Raw genomic sequence first — 12,283 nt, 5'->3', positions numbered from 1 at the left:
TAAATCTAATTTGTGAAATGCTCCCATCTTCTGTGAAATTTTTTATATTCGGAAGAATCTGCCCTCAGTGTTGAAAAATCCAACATAAATTCTACTTTTATACTATGAATGTACCAACTAGAATATTGTCTTGAACTATATAACATGGTATAAAATGTTATATAGTTAAATTTTATTAGTTGTAACAAAAAGAACGTTCTCAGAAAAATGAATTTCTTATTGCTACTTTAGAGTAGCCTAATTTGTAACAAAACATCATATCAAAAAAGAGAGTTATGGCTTTTACAAATGTATTGGTACATGGACCACAAAAAGGTAGACAAAGGCAACCAAAGCAAAGCCTCAAGGTTTTCATTGTTGTTTGCATTAAGGGTTTTCAGGTACAATAAATGATGAACCTCAATATATCCGGGAAAATACAAAGTAATGTGTTGTATATTTGACCACAAATATAAACATTGTTGGGTGCTACATTTGGTGTCAATACAGATAGGTTTGAAAGATAGTTCTATTAAGTTTTTTTTCTCCAACATCTTGATTTTGTACTATGTTATAAAGAGAGTTGATGATGGTGATTTGAAACACCTTATGAATGTTGTCTCTAATACCACAAATGTTGTTATGTATTTGGTTCACGGTGTGGGTGTCATGTATATAGATCTACTATAGTTAATCAATAAGTTGTGGAAACCCGTTTAATGGAAGAAGGTCCTATGTAAATGACATAGTTGAAGAGGGTTCGATGAAAATCTATCGATTATGGTGAGAAACAATCAAGCACACATTTTTTTTTTAATTTTGAACATATTGTAAATGAAAGGGGAATAGGAGGTGGGTGGGATATGGGTCCTTTGACTTTCCATTTAATAAAACATAAAAGAAAATATTAAAAATGATGTAAAAAGTAAATAAAAAAGATAAAATACTCTTTTTAATTTTGGCTGGGACCAAATTTAGGACTAAACTAAACCTAAACGACTAAAATGCGTAATTTTGAAACTCGTTAGATTTGGAATTGGAGTTGGAAAAGGAAAATGACTATGTCGGGAATTTGTATCCAATTACTGAATTACATATCATATATCATGTTTGGTTGACAGAAAATAGAATTATAATTAAATCTAGATTCTATTTGGTTCACAAGGAAAATAGAATTGGAATCCATATAAAATAACAAAATTATATTTTTGTCAGTTTTGGTTAATTTTATTTTATTTTCTAACTTATATGTAGGGCTGTAAACGAACCAAACAAACACGAACAAGGTCTTGTTCATGTTCGTTCGTTTAAGTTAGTCGAACAACAAATGAACACGAACGGATAAACGAATGAGATTTTCTTGTTCATGTTCGTTTGTTTAACAAATTACTTTTTTCATGTTCATTCGTTTATGTCCGTGAACATGCTAAACGAACATAAACAACAAACATAAACGAACAAAGGTAAAAAAAAAAACACAATTGAACATATATAAACATAAACAAACATATAATATAGCAATATAATAATAAAAAATTGAATATAAATGAATATAAATAAACTTAAATGAACGAACATAAGCGAACGTAAACGAACATTCACAAACATAAATGAACGAACGAGATCATTGTTCATGTGCGTTTATTTAACTAAACGAACTTCCCGCCGAACAGTTCACAAACGGTTCGCCGAACGTTCAGTTCGTTTACAACCCTACTTATATGTAAAGATACATTATAAAAATTATAAAAATAATAAAATCTCGGCAGTGGCAGTGGTTGCGGTGGTTGAGGCGGTGGTAGTTGTGTTGTGTGACGGTGGTGGTGGTGGTGGCAACGACAGTAGTGGTGGTGGTGGTGGTGGCGACGACAGTAGTGGTGGTGGTGGCGGTGGTAGTGGTGTTTGAGTGGTGGTGGTGACGGTATTGGTGACAGCAATGGCGGTGGCGGTGGTGGCAGTGATTGTAGTGGTGGTGGATGATGGTAATGGTGGTGGCGGCGATGGTAGTAGTGGTTGTAACAGTGATGGTGGTGGCGGCGATGGTGGTGTTTGTGGCGGTGGCGATGGACTTGGTGGAGGCGTTGGTAGTGGTGGTGGGTGATGTTAGTAGTGGTGGAGATGGTGGTGGTGGTTGGTGATGGTGATGGTGGTAGCGACAGTGGGTATTGATGGCGGGTGATGGTGGCGGTGGTGACGGTGGTAGTGGTGGCGACGGTAGTGATGGTCCTGGTGGTAGTAGGTGGCGGTTGGCAGTCGGTAGCAGTAGTGGTGTGTGTTGGTTTTCTTATAAGTAAGAGGATATTTTTGTAATCTATCATTTTTCTTTATGAAAATGAATGTTTTACATCCAACGTTGGAAGGAATATACTTTCATCCATATGGTGGAAATTTTATTTCATTTTGGAATCATTTTTCCCCCTTTAAGTCCCAAACGCTTGAATTCAAGAGAATTGAAATCATTTTTCTCGAATTTCATTCATTTTCTGTCAACCAAACAAGTCCTAATGGTAAAGAAATCAACAAATCATGGCAATTGGCAACCATTGTTTGCAGTTTTCTTTATTTTCGAACTATGAAATAAAAGAGATATTATTTCTTCGGAAAGAAAGCCATCATTTCAAGTCATATAAGTGGCATGTGTGAGTTTGTTTCGTTGTATAAAACCAATTCTATATAAACACACAAAATATATATTTGGTAGTTTTTCATGTACTTACAAATATATTAATTGTTTGTTTATACTTCATGATTGTATTAATTGCATTATTTTTTTAGTTTTCAGTTAAATCAATCAACATGCATTATCAATTTAAAGCAAGTACATGAAAAAAAAGATAGCAAATTAACATAGATAAGAATGTAATCCCAAACTTAAACTTTAAGTAATTTGATTGAATATACGAAAATTATATAGTTGTAACTTTGTATCCACCATACTCTGATAATATCTTGAGTTTAAAATGGTCATAGTTTGAACTTTGACCAAACCATGTTTGGTCAATATAATGATAACTTTAATATGAACATCTTCGCCATAAATCAAATAATTTAGTTTGGATTAATAAATATTTATCTATATGGAATTTTTTTAACTCGATATTATTATAACCTAAAGAAAAAGAATTAAAAAAATAAAAAAGAGAGAACATGACATTTTTATTCACACTTTGCCGTCTTTAACTTCTATTTATTTTAAAATTTTGGTATCACGGAATTTCTTGATGTCTTAAAGATCATGTAAGTTCAATTTTCGTATTGATATTTCTCAAATATGCTCAAGTTTCAAAACTTTATATGTACGATAATCCTCGAAGTACTTTTAGATTTAGACATAAAAATAAAAACAACTCTTCTAAAGAATATATGGAATGTTCAGATTCTAAGATAACAACAGAAGTGACAATTTCCAAGTAGATGTATTCATACATCAGAAATATGGATAAGATTGAAAAAAAAATAATGGTTTCTACGGTTTGAAAATAGTTTCCACAAAAACAACTGCCAAAATTGATTGGACAAATACAGACAATGTGAGATGTCCCTGGCCACTTGACCATACGCAAATCCTTCATCTTTCCCTTATTCCTCTACCCTAAATCTCTAATCATGTTTTTCCATTGTACTTCTACATGAAATTTTAAAGAGGTTTTTAGGAAGTTGTCATCAACCTTACTCATATGAGTCAGTTGGACCACTCTCAAGCCCTCTGCCCCTTGGACCCCGCAAGAGGGAATAAACCACCTTGACCCACACATTTCGTCGTGTTCATAATCAAACTTGTCTTGTATACAATTATATAGTATGAGCCTCATACCTTTTTTAGCCAACACTTTAACCATTTTGGTACTCATGTTAATTTCAATTGCACACCAAATGGCCATCATCCAAATTACCAACATTTCACCTCTTTCCCAAAACAACCATATGTTATGCTGGCTTGTGTATGATCTTACAATTAACTCGATCCTTTCTAACCCTAACACACATTATAACATTATGGTTTATGCATCGATAGTCATGTGAATTTGAATAGTTGGCTGTTGTTTATAAAGTTTACTTAAAACATTTAACAAAAAGAAAACAGTTTCTCTTGTTTGTTTATTTTGAGTAAAGAAAATAGCACCATTATTGATTTTAACCGCGGCATAACAATTGACTCATAAAAGTTAGAGAAGACCATACACGCTCACCATGACTAGCATAATATAGGCACCATTTTCACCCCTTTTAAGTCATAATTAGATAAATGGCTCAACAAATATGTCTCCACAAAATGTTAAATACATAAAGGTGTTTCCTTTCTAGTTTCTAGATTGAACAAGTCAATCTGAATGAAACAAAATGACCACTCTACCCTTAGGCTTCCACAAAACAAATTTCAAAATATTCATGAAACATAACATGAAAGCAGCTGAAATTTTTTTGTTAAAAAAAAAGGAAAAATAGGTCATATGTTGATATCTTGATACATTAAGCCATGTTTTTTATTGGCTTAATCCACTAGGTCATTCATTCCGAGTTAAGTCAAAAGAAATAGTCATGTTTCAAGCATTTAGACAGAGTTTGTATTATTTAGAGAAAAATAAATCATATCACCAATTCCATTAAGGTTCAAAACATTTTCCCTGATTATAAATCATAACAATGAATCCAAAATCAAAGACTTGCAATGCCACACACAACATTAAGTTTGCTTCATTTTGGATCTGTGAAGAAAGAATTGACAGATGGCATGATCTCAGGAGACTTGTTGCGAACAAACTTCCTCAATCTATGCTCTGCATATTTTTCACCTTCCACAAAGTTATCCAATATACCAGCAGCTCTGTTTTCCTTAGTCACTCTGTATATCCCAATAAAAAAATAATTTATATAACGAATTTATACTCAACATCCATATTTACATATACACATACAACCAAAATTTAAATTCACAAGGTCTAATAAGCAAAATAGAGTCGTGTTAATTCCCTACACAAGTAATATAAATTTTACCTTCCAACCATATTATATTGTGATTATGGATGTGTGTATTAAGTGATTATTACGACTTTAGGCCAGAAATATCAAAATTTAATTCTTTGAAAAAAAACATGATTATAGTTCTCTGGCATGAAGTCGAAATAATCATATTTGAAAAAAAATTAAAATATAAAAGTAGCGGCTATAGAAACTGATTCACCGGATAGTAAACATAAAATTTTCAAAACAATCAAACAAAGTTTACATTTTAAGTGTTTAAACCACTTAAAAGCGTTTGAGGGGCCTAGGTGGAACAAGTGTGAAACTTGGTTACTAAAATGTCAAAAACTCCAAAACAATGGAACAAAATTGTAACTTTGAGTGTTTGAAACTGTTATATAAAGTCTTCTTGACCTATATGGAACAATTATGAACTTGGTTAGTATTTAGTGACATTGTCCCTAATTAAATTATAGAAGTGGTGTATATTTTCAGAATTTGGTTTCAAAGTTTAGACCATCAAAAATAGAATTTTTTGTTTTTGGCACATACTTTGAAACTTTGGCATTCAAGATATGAATTTTAATATTTGAGTGCAACTATAGGCAATATAATTTGGATCCTTGAAGTACCGAATTAAGTGCGTTGTTTAGTAAATAAACTTTCAAGTATATATATAGCGCTTTAACATTAATGTAAGGATCATAACTATTGTTCTGCAATATTAATTTATACAAATAGATACTTTATCCACACTATGTTTCAGAACCACCTTATTTGAATTATTCAAATTTGTGAGCTTCGGATTATGAAATGGTAGATATTTTAGAGCTAATGATAAGTTGTACTGAAAATTACGATGTTATGATTAAATTATGCACAAATAAATTACTGGTATGAAGAGATTCAACTTCAATAATATCAAACCTTTCACTGTAGATATTTCAGCTTGAAAAGGGTGCAAACTTGTTCAAAAATGCTTTAAAATGCGATTATAGTTCATCAGTTGTTCAGTCACGATTAAACAGGTTTCTAGGTTATAATCCCTTAACTATCCATATTTCCTAATCAGATGAAGCTATGATTTGATTTTAGACATGGAAGCAAAAACTAGTAAACAAATCAAACATCATCTACAAACCCTTAAACGACAAAAAAAAAAAAAAAAAAAAAAAAAAAAAAAAAAAAAAAAAAAACTCACAATTGATTCGCGATTTGTTGATGTTCGTAACTTAGTATATAGATATTTGTGAGGGTAGAGAGAGAAACAAACCTGACTTCAGGGTTGCCGCTAATATTGCGAATCAATTGCATTCCGCAGATTCCGAGAGCGACTGCCATGGCTGCTGCCAGAGGATAAACCTATCAAACCCGTCAGATCTATCAGATCAGATTCACAAGTCATCGTTCACGATGAAATAGCTTATCCCTTGGATCGGCATCATATTCAAAACAAAAAAAAAATACAAAAAAGAAAAAGGAAATCCGAAAAAATAGAGAAGGGTAAAGAAATATTTAATTCTACGAACCTCGGGCCTAACCCAACGCTTGAGCGATGAAGAAGCCATTGTTGACACTCTAGCGGAGGAGAAAAAAGTGCAAAAGATGAGAAAGAGATGGTCACTGCGAATGAAATGGGGGAGAAGAGACGCTGACCTTATTCACACTTTATATAAAAGACGCTACCCTGGCTACCCAATCAAGGCAGGATTCTGTGAATACCCCCTGATGTTTGAAGTGTTGGTAAATTACACCCCTCAACGTAAAATTTAGAAGCCGTTACTGGCCGTCAAAGCTCCAAATAGGTGCACACCAACTTGTTCAACTTGGGTCATGGGTGATCATCACTCATCCCGCGGAATATTCCGTTCATGGGCTTGAGATTTGATTTGTTTTTACTTTTTTAGAAGATCGCACAATGTTTAATCCGTTTTAAAAAAATTATTTATACAATCAAGTCACTTCTCAAATAGTGGCCTGAAAATTTTCTCAAAGGTTAATGAAAAATTTTTACTAATTAAATCAAGGACTAATATTGCATAAAAAAATTGCAAGAATGGTCTCTCCGGCATGTCAAAACTAGCAACTTTGATCCAAAATGGATTTGGCTTGCAAGCATGGTCTAATAGTTTCGTTTTGTTGCGAGTTTAGTCCAATTTCCTATGAATTTCTTTATAATGATGGATTTGCCCCTTATTATTTTATTTTTCATTTTTCTTTTATTACAATAATTAAAAAAACAATTAAAAGTAAAACAAAAATAATATATATATATATATATATATCACACACACACACACACAAAGCAGTCGAACCCATATCCATCAACCTTCACCTGCAAATAGAAAGTGATTTCTTCTTGAACACCATCTGTGTCTCTATCACTTTCACACCTCCAACTCAAACACCATCAATTTTCTTCTTGTTTCAAACCTACAAATCGAGAGTTTTCTTCTTGCTTTAGACTTGCAGATGTAGAATCAAACAAAAGCCCATCACCACACGTTTATCGTTTTTCTCTATCCCCTGTTCTGTTCATGATGTTTTCCAAAACATTCCACATCGAACTCTTTCTACACAATTCATACATCTTAATCTTGTAAGACTTGACATTTGGAACAATATCTCTATTTGGAATTTGATTGAACAAGTCTTGATTTAACATTGTGTTTAGAACAAAAGGCAAGAAGAAGAACAGCCAAGGAGGCCACCGGAGCAGCCCCCTCGCTGTAACAGTCGCCCGACAGTGAATATGAAGAGTAAACCCACAGAGGGTTGTCGATCTCGACAGACCCCCTTGCACCTCATCGCGATTTCCCTGCCTCACCGGAGCTCACGTCGATCTGCCTTTCATTGAATCACAAAACAGCCACCTCAAAATCAATACAAGAAACATAGCAGGCAGTTGCAATTCAAATTGTTTCAAGAAAAAAACTAACACTAGCCAGCCTTATAACACCCAAACTGAACATCAGAAATCTAGGAGGTGAAGTAAGAAATTCATTTTAGTTTAAGAAACTTTGGGGAAGTGGAATTGCACCTGCTTCTTTTAATAATCATACTATTTTTGATGATGTTGGCCCCCTAACAATGGAATCGTCCACCACCACCACCAGTTTACCCTCCAAAAACGTTCTTACTGGTGAAAGCTTCAATTTCACCCCAAAATCACGAATCCTTTGAGAGGGTTCATTGAATGTCCGACTATCGCCGCCACCACGCCGAAATCTGGGACTACAATCACCACGTCACAATCGACCAGCAACTTTGTGGCCATGATTTCCCCAAATTGACGGCGGGATTCATAGACGGAATTCCCGAACACGGCAGAGTTGGGTAGAAAGAAATATATGTGTTCGAAGATACATGATTTGGGTTCTGGGTGTTTCATTAAACATAGGGATCGGATGATGCCTTTATCGATGATTAAAAATTCACCTAAGTTCACTTCTTTTTCGTATTTAGCTTTGATGGTTTGTCCACAAATTTAAAGGAAGACGGGATGGAATTGCTTGGTGTATTTTGGAGAGAGAGAGAGAGAGAGAGAGAGAGAGAGAGAGATTTTTGTAATAAAAAATGAAAAGGGGAAAATACCAAGAGCAAATCTGTCATTATAAAAAGTTTTAAAATTTTTCGACTAAACTCGCAACAAAACGAAACTATTGGACCATTCTTGCGAGCCAAACCCATTTTGAACCAAAGTTGCTAGTTTTGACATACCACAGGGACCATTCTTGCAATTTTTTCTTTTTCTTATTATTGTTATGGTTACAATTTTCGCGCAAAATTATCACACTACTCCACCTAACATGTTTCATAGTTAACTTTGTTACTTTTTTTGCAAAATCAGTCCTAAAATTGGGTTTAAAATTCAAATTTGGTCCTTATAGTTTGCAAAAAATTTACAACACATGATTTTTTAACTTTATTTTTTTTCATACTTTATTTATTTCGGTTATATATATATATATATATATATATATATATATATATATATATATATATATATATATATATATATATATATATATATATATATATATATATATATACACACACACACACTTTATTTATTTTTGTTTTTTTATTTACTCTAATATATTCATACATTTTACACTCTTTGTATTTTTTAAAGTTTTTTTTTCATATTTCTTTTTCGTATTATATTTTAAAATTTTCTTTGTATCTTTTTGTGTTTTTTCGTATTTGTTTTCGTTATATATATATATATATATATATATATATATATATATATATATATATATATATATATATATATATATATATAACGAAAATAAATAAAGTATACAAAAAAATAAAAAATAAAAAATAAAGTTAAAAAACCATGTGGTGTAATTTTTTTGCAAACTATAGGGACCAAATTTGAACTTTAAACCAAATTTTTGGGTTGATTTTGCAAAAACGTTAACAAAGTTAACCATGAAACTTGTTAAATGGGCTAGAGTGATAATTCTGCGAGAAAATTATGGTCATAGCAATAATAAAAAAAATGTTAGGGTATTTTCCAATTACGTGTTAAATACTTAGGACTTTTATGATATTAACCATTAAATCAATAAAAACTAGTGAAGTTTGCATAAATTGAGATGCTAAAGAATAAATATGGGTCCAATATTCAGCCTAAAAATGAAAAATAAAAAAAAAGAAATAAAATAAGATTCTCCAGTGACAGTTTGTAATTATGGTTATTTTGGGTACTAGCTAAAATTATTGGTGATTTTGGTGTTATTAGCATATTTTATATAATTATTATTACTATTAAGACATGTTGAGTTTAGTTTACTATTCGAGAATAGAGGTGCAATGTGCACACTCAGAGTGATGAATATGGATTCGGAAATACAAGTGTAGCACCTAATGTCAGGTATTTTCATTTCAGCCTTTAATATTTTAAATTGTTGCAAATAAGGCCCTTACGCTGGGCGTACAAGGTTTGGACCTTCTTATGACCCGCTTCCATTCCTCTAGGCCCTAAAATCGAAACCCTATCCCTTAAGAGTGAAACTTGAAGCTTTTGGAGTGATTTTAAGTGTTCTTGGTAGAGAAGAAAGATCATTCAAGAAGTGGTGGTGTATTCAAGCTCTTGGATCCAAAATCTACATCCCTTTGTTCATATTTTGAAGGTATAAAGTTCATACCTTGGAGCTTGTTTTGCTAGATCTTGTTTAATCTTAGATTTATGTTCATTTTGTCCCATAACTTTGATCTTTGTGAGTATGGAATACTCAAGAGCATATGAGTTGTCCTTTCGTACATTTTATGGTGCATAGTGTCATAAAAATGCAAGTTTGATCATTTCTTTTCCTCTATGCATGATTTATGGGGTTTTTGGTGATGTTAGAAGTTAGCGTTTTGGGATTTAGCTCTCTTTAGCCATGCAAAGCCATAAAGTCGGAGACTTTATGGATTAGGATACCTTTTAGAGTCAGATATAAGGATTAGGTAAAGTGACTTAATGATTTAAACCTTAAGAATTGAGTTTTGAGATAAGCCGTGTATGTTGAGCGTAATTCTGGTTACGCCTGACATAGCCAGTGTGAATTTGTTCCCTTCCTGCCTTGCGCTCTACGCCCAGAATAGAGCTGAGTACGCAACGAGTAACAGCTAGAGAGCTGACCTTCGACTTTCGTTGACTTTTTGACCAATTGTGCCTTGGATGGATATGTGACTTGGAAGGGGCAAAATGGTTTTTTTCTCTAACATGGATTAGAATTGGTTGGTACTAGTGGAGTAAGGAAAATTGCCTTTATTATTAATTAGGGCTAATTGGTGTAGTTAATAGGTAGAGTCTAGTTCCGGCAGTTCGGGTGTGAGTTCTATCAGTCATCTATGTATGTGCAAGGTGAGTCTCCTCACCATACTTACCTGTGTGGTAGAATATATATGTTGACCAACTGGGTCTATTTGTTGTTACTGTGATATGTGTGTTATTTTATATACTGCGACTTTGTGTAGTTATATAATTAACTCTAATTTAAATTATAAAATAATGACCGGTTTATTTGGGACAATGACAATAGACATAAATATTTGATGATATAGTTTTAAGAATCTCAACAATAAAGTTGTTTTTAATAAACTTGATGAAAATTATGTAATTAATGTGATCATGAAAATATAACTCAATTTTGGTGAATTTTGGGACAAGAATCTAAAACTTTTTTCGAGTGAAAATTTTCAATGTGATTATGAAATAATGTAACTAATGTGATTCATTTAGGACAAGAACTTAAGAACTGTTTTCCCACTTAAATAGATTACTTCCTAGTTTTTATCTTGCTCTAGGTTTAAAAATTAATTTGCACAAAAGCAAAGTTTATGATGTTGATGTTAATAACTTGGGAATTGATAGATTTGCTAGCATTTTAAAATGCTACCCTACCTCTTTTCCTTTCATTTATCTCGGCCTACTAGTGGGGGCCAATATGAAACTTGTGAAGCATTAGAGTATGGTGGTTGACAAATTTAATGTTAGGGTGCTAGGATTTCAAAGTGAAAAGCAAAGTCTTTATCTTTTAGGGGTTGTCTCACTCTTTTGAAGTTCGTTCTTAATAGCCTCCCTCTTTACTATTTCTCCTTGTTCCCTACTCCTAGAAAGGCTATTAGTCTTCTTGATAGTATTAGAAGGATGTTCTTATGGGGTGGTGACGATGTTTAAAAAAAATTGGGTTGCTTGGAATGTGGTTAATGTACATTAATCTTTCAACATTCCTTAATTTTCGCAAAGGGAAAGTTCCTTAATAATTCTCATTAATGTTTACTCATTAAAACATATTTTCAATTAAATATCCATTAAACCCCTAAATGGAAATTTTAACACCTTAAAGGTTAAAATGTATAACCCTAAATCGCGGACGTTACAAATATCTTCATCAGCCCCATCAAAAATAATCAAGGTAGAAGGCATACAATATTCCAAAGTTATAATAACAAAAAGATTTTATTAATATTATTTTTTTTGTGTTTTCTTCTTCACAAGTGCCTTAGACATCGTATATGTATACATTTTATGGTGTTTGATTGAAAATTTTACAATATGCGCATATGCACATTTACATGCACATGTATACAATCCAAAAAAGAACATTTTTTTTTAAATTTTTTAAGATTCGTTTAAACACTAGCATATGTAAATGCTTGTGGTGCTTTTTTTGAGATAATATTAGAAGAAAAGTTTTAAGGTTCTCAGTCATATTCGAGTTCTCATTTAAACTTGACATATGTATGTACACACCATAAAGTCGGTTCAACTATCTCTACTTAATAATCACTGCTATATGTTCAAATCAAGTGAAGCACCACAATCCTAAGGCCGCATATA

General features: G+C 32.5%; 1 protein-coding gene across 1 annotated transcript; it reads right to left on the bottom strand.

Annotated features, from left to right (window-relative positions):
* Positions 1 to 4,519: 4,519 nt before the first annotated feature.
* LOC111891929 (uncharacterized) lies at positions 4,520 to 6,627 on the bottom strand. Its single transcript, XM_023887993.2, has 3 exons — positions 6,471 to 6,627; positions 6,215 to 6,303; positions 4,520 to 4,822 (listed from the first exon to the last, which is right to left on the bottom strand). The coding sequence occupies exons 1-3, from the start codon at positions 6,507 to 6,509 to the stop codon at positions 4,675 to 4,677; spliced, it is 276 nt and encodes a 91-aa protein (XP_023743761.1). The 5' UTR covers positions 6,510 to 6,627; the 3' UTR covers positions 4,520 to 4,674.
* Positions 6,628 to 12,283: the final 5,656 nt, after the last annotated feature.

This window comes from Lactuca sativa, chromosome 2 (genome assembly GCF_002870075.4).
Source record: "Lactuca sativa cultivar Salinas chromosome 2, Lsat_Salinas_v11, whole genome shotgun sequence".
In the NCBI taxonomy this organism is placed as follows: domain Eukaryota; kingdom Viridiplantae; phylum Streptophyta; class Magnoliopsida; order Asterales; family Asteraceae; genus Lactuca; species Lactuca sativa.
The sequence above is the reverse complement of the archived record's forward strand: the minus strand, read 5'-3'. Positions and strand labels throughout refer to the sequence as shown.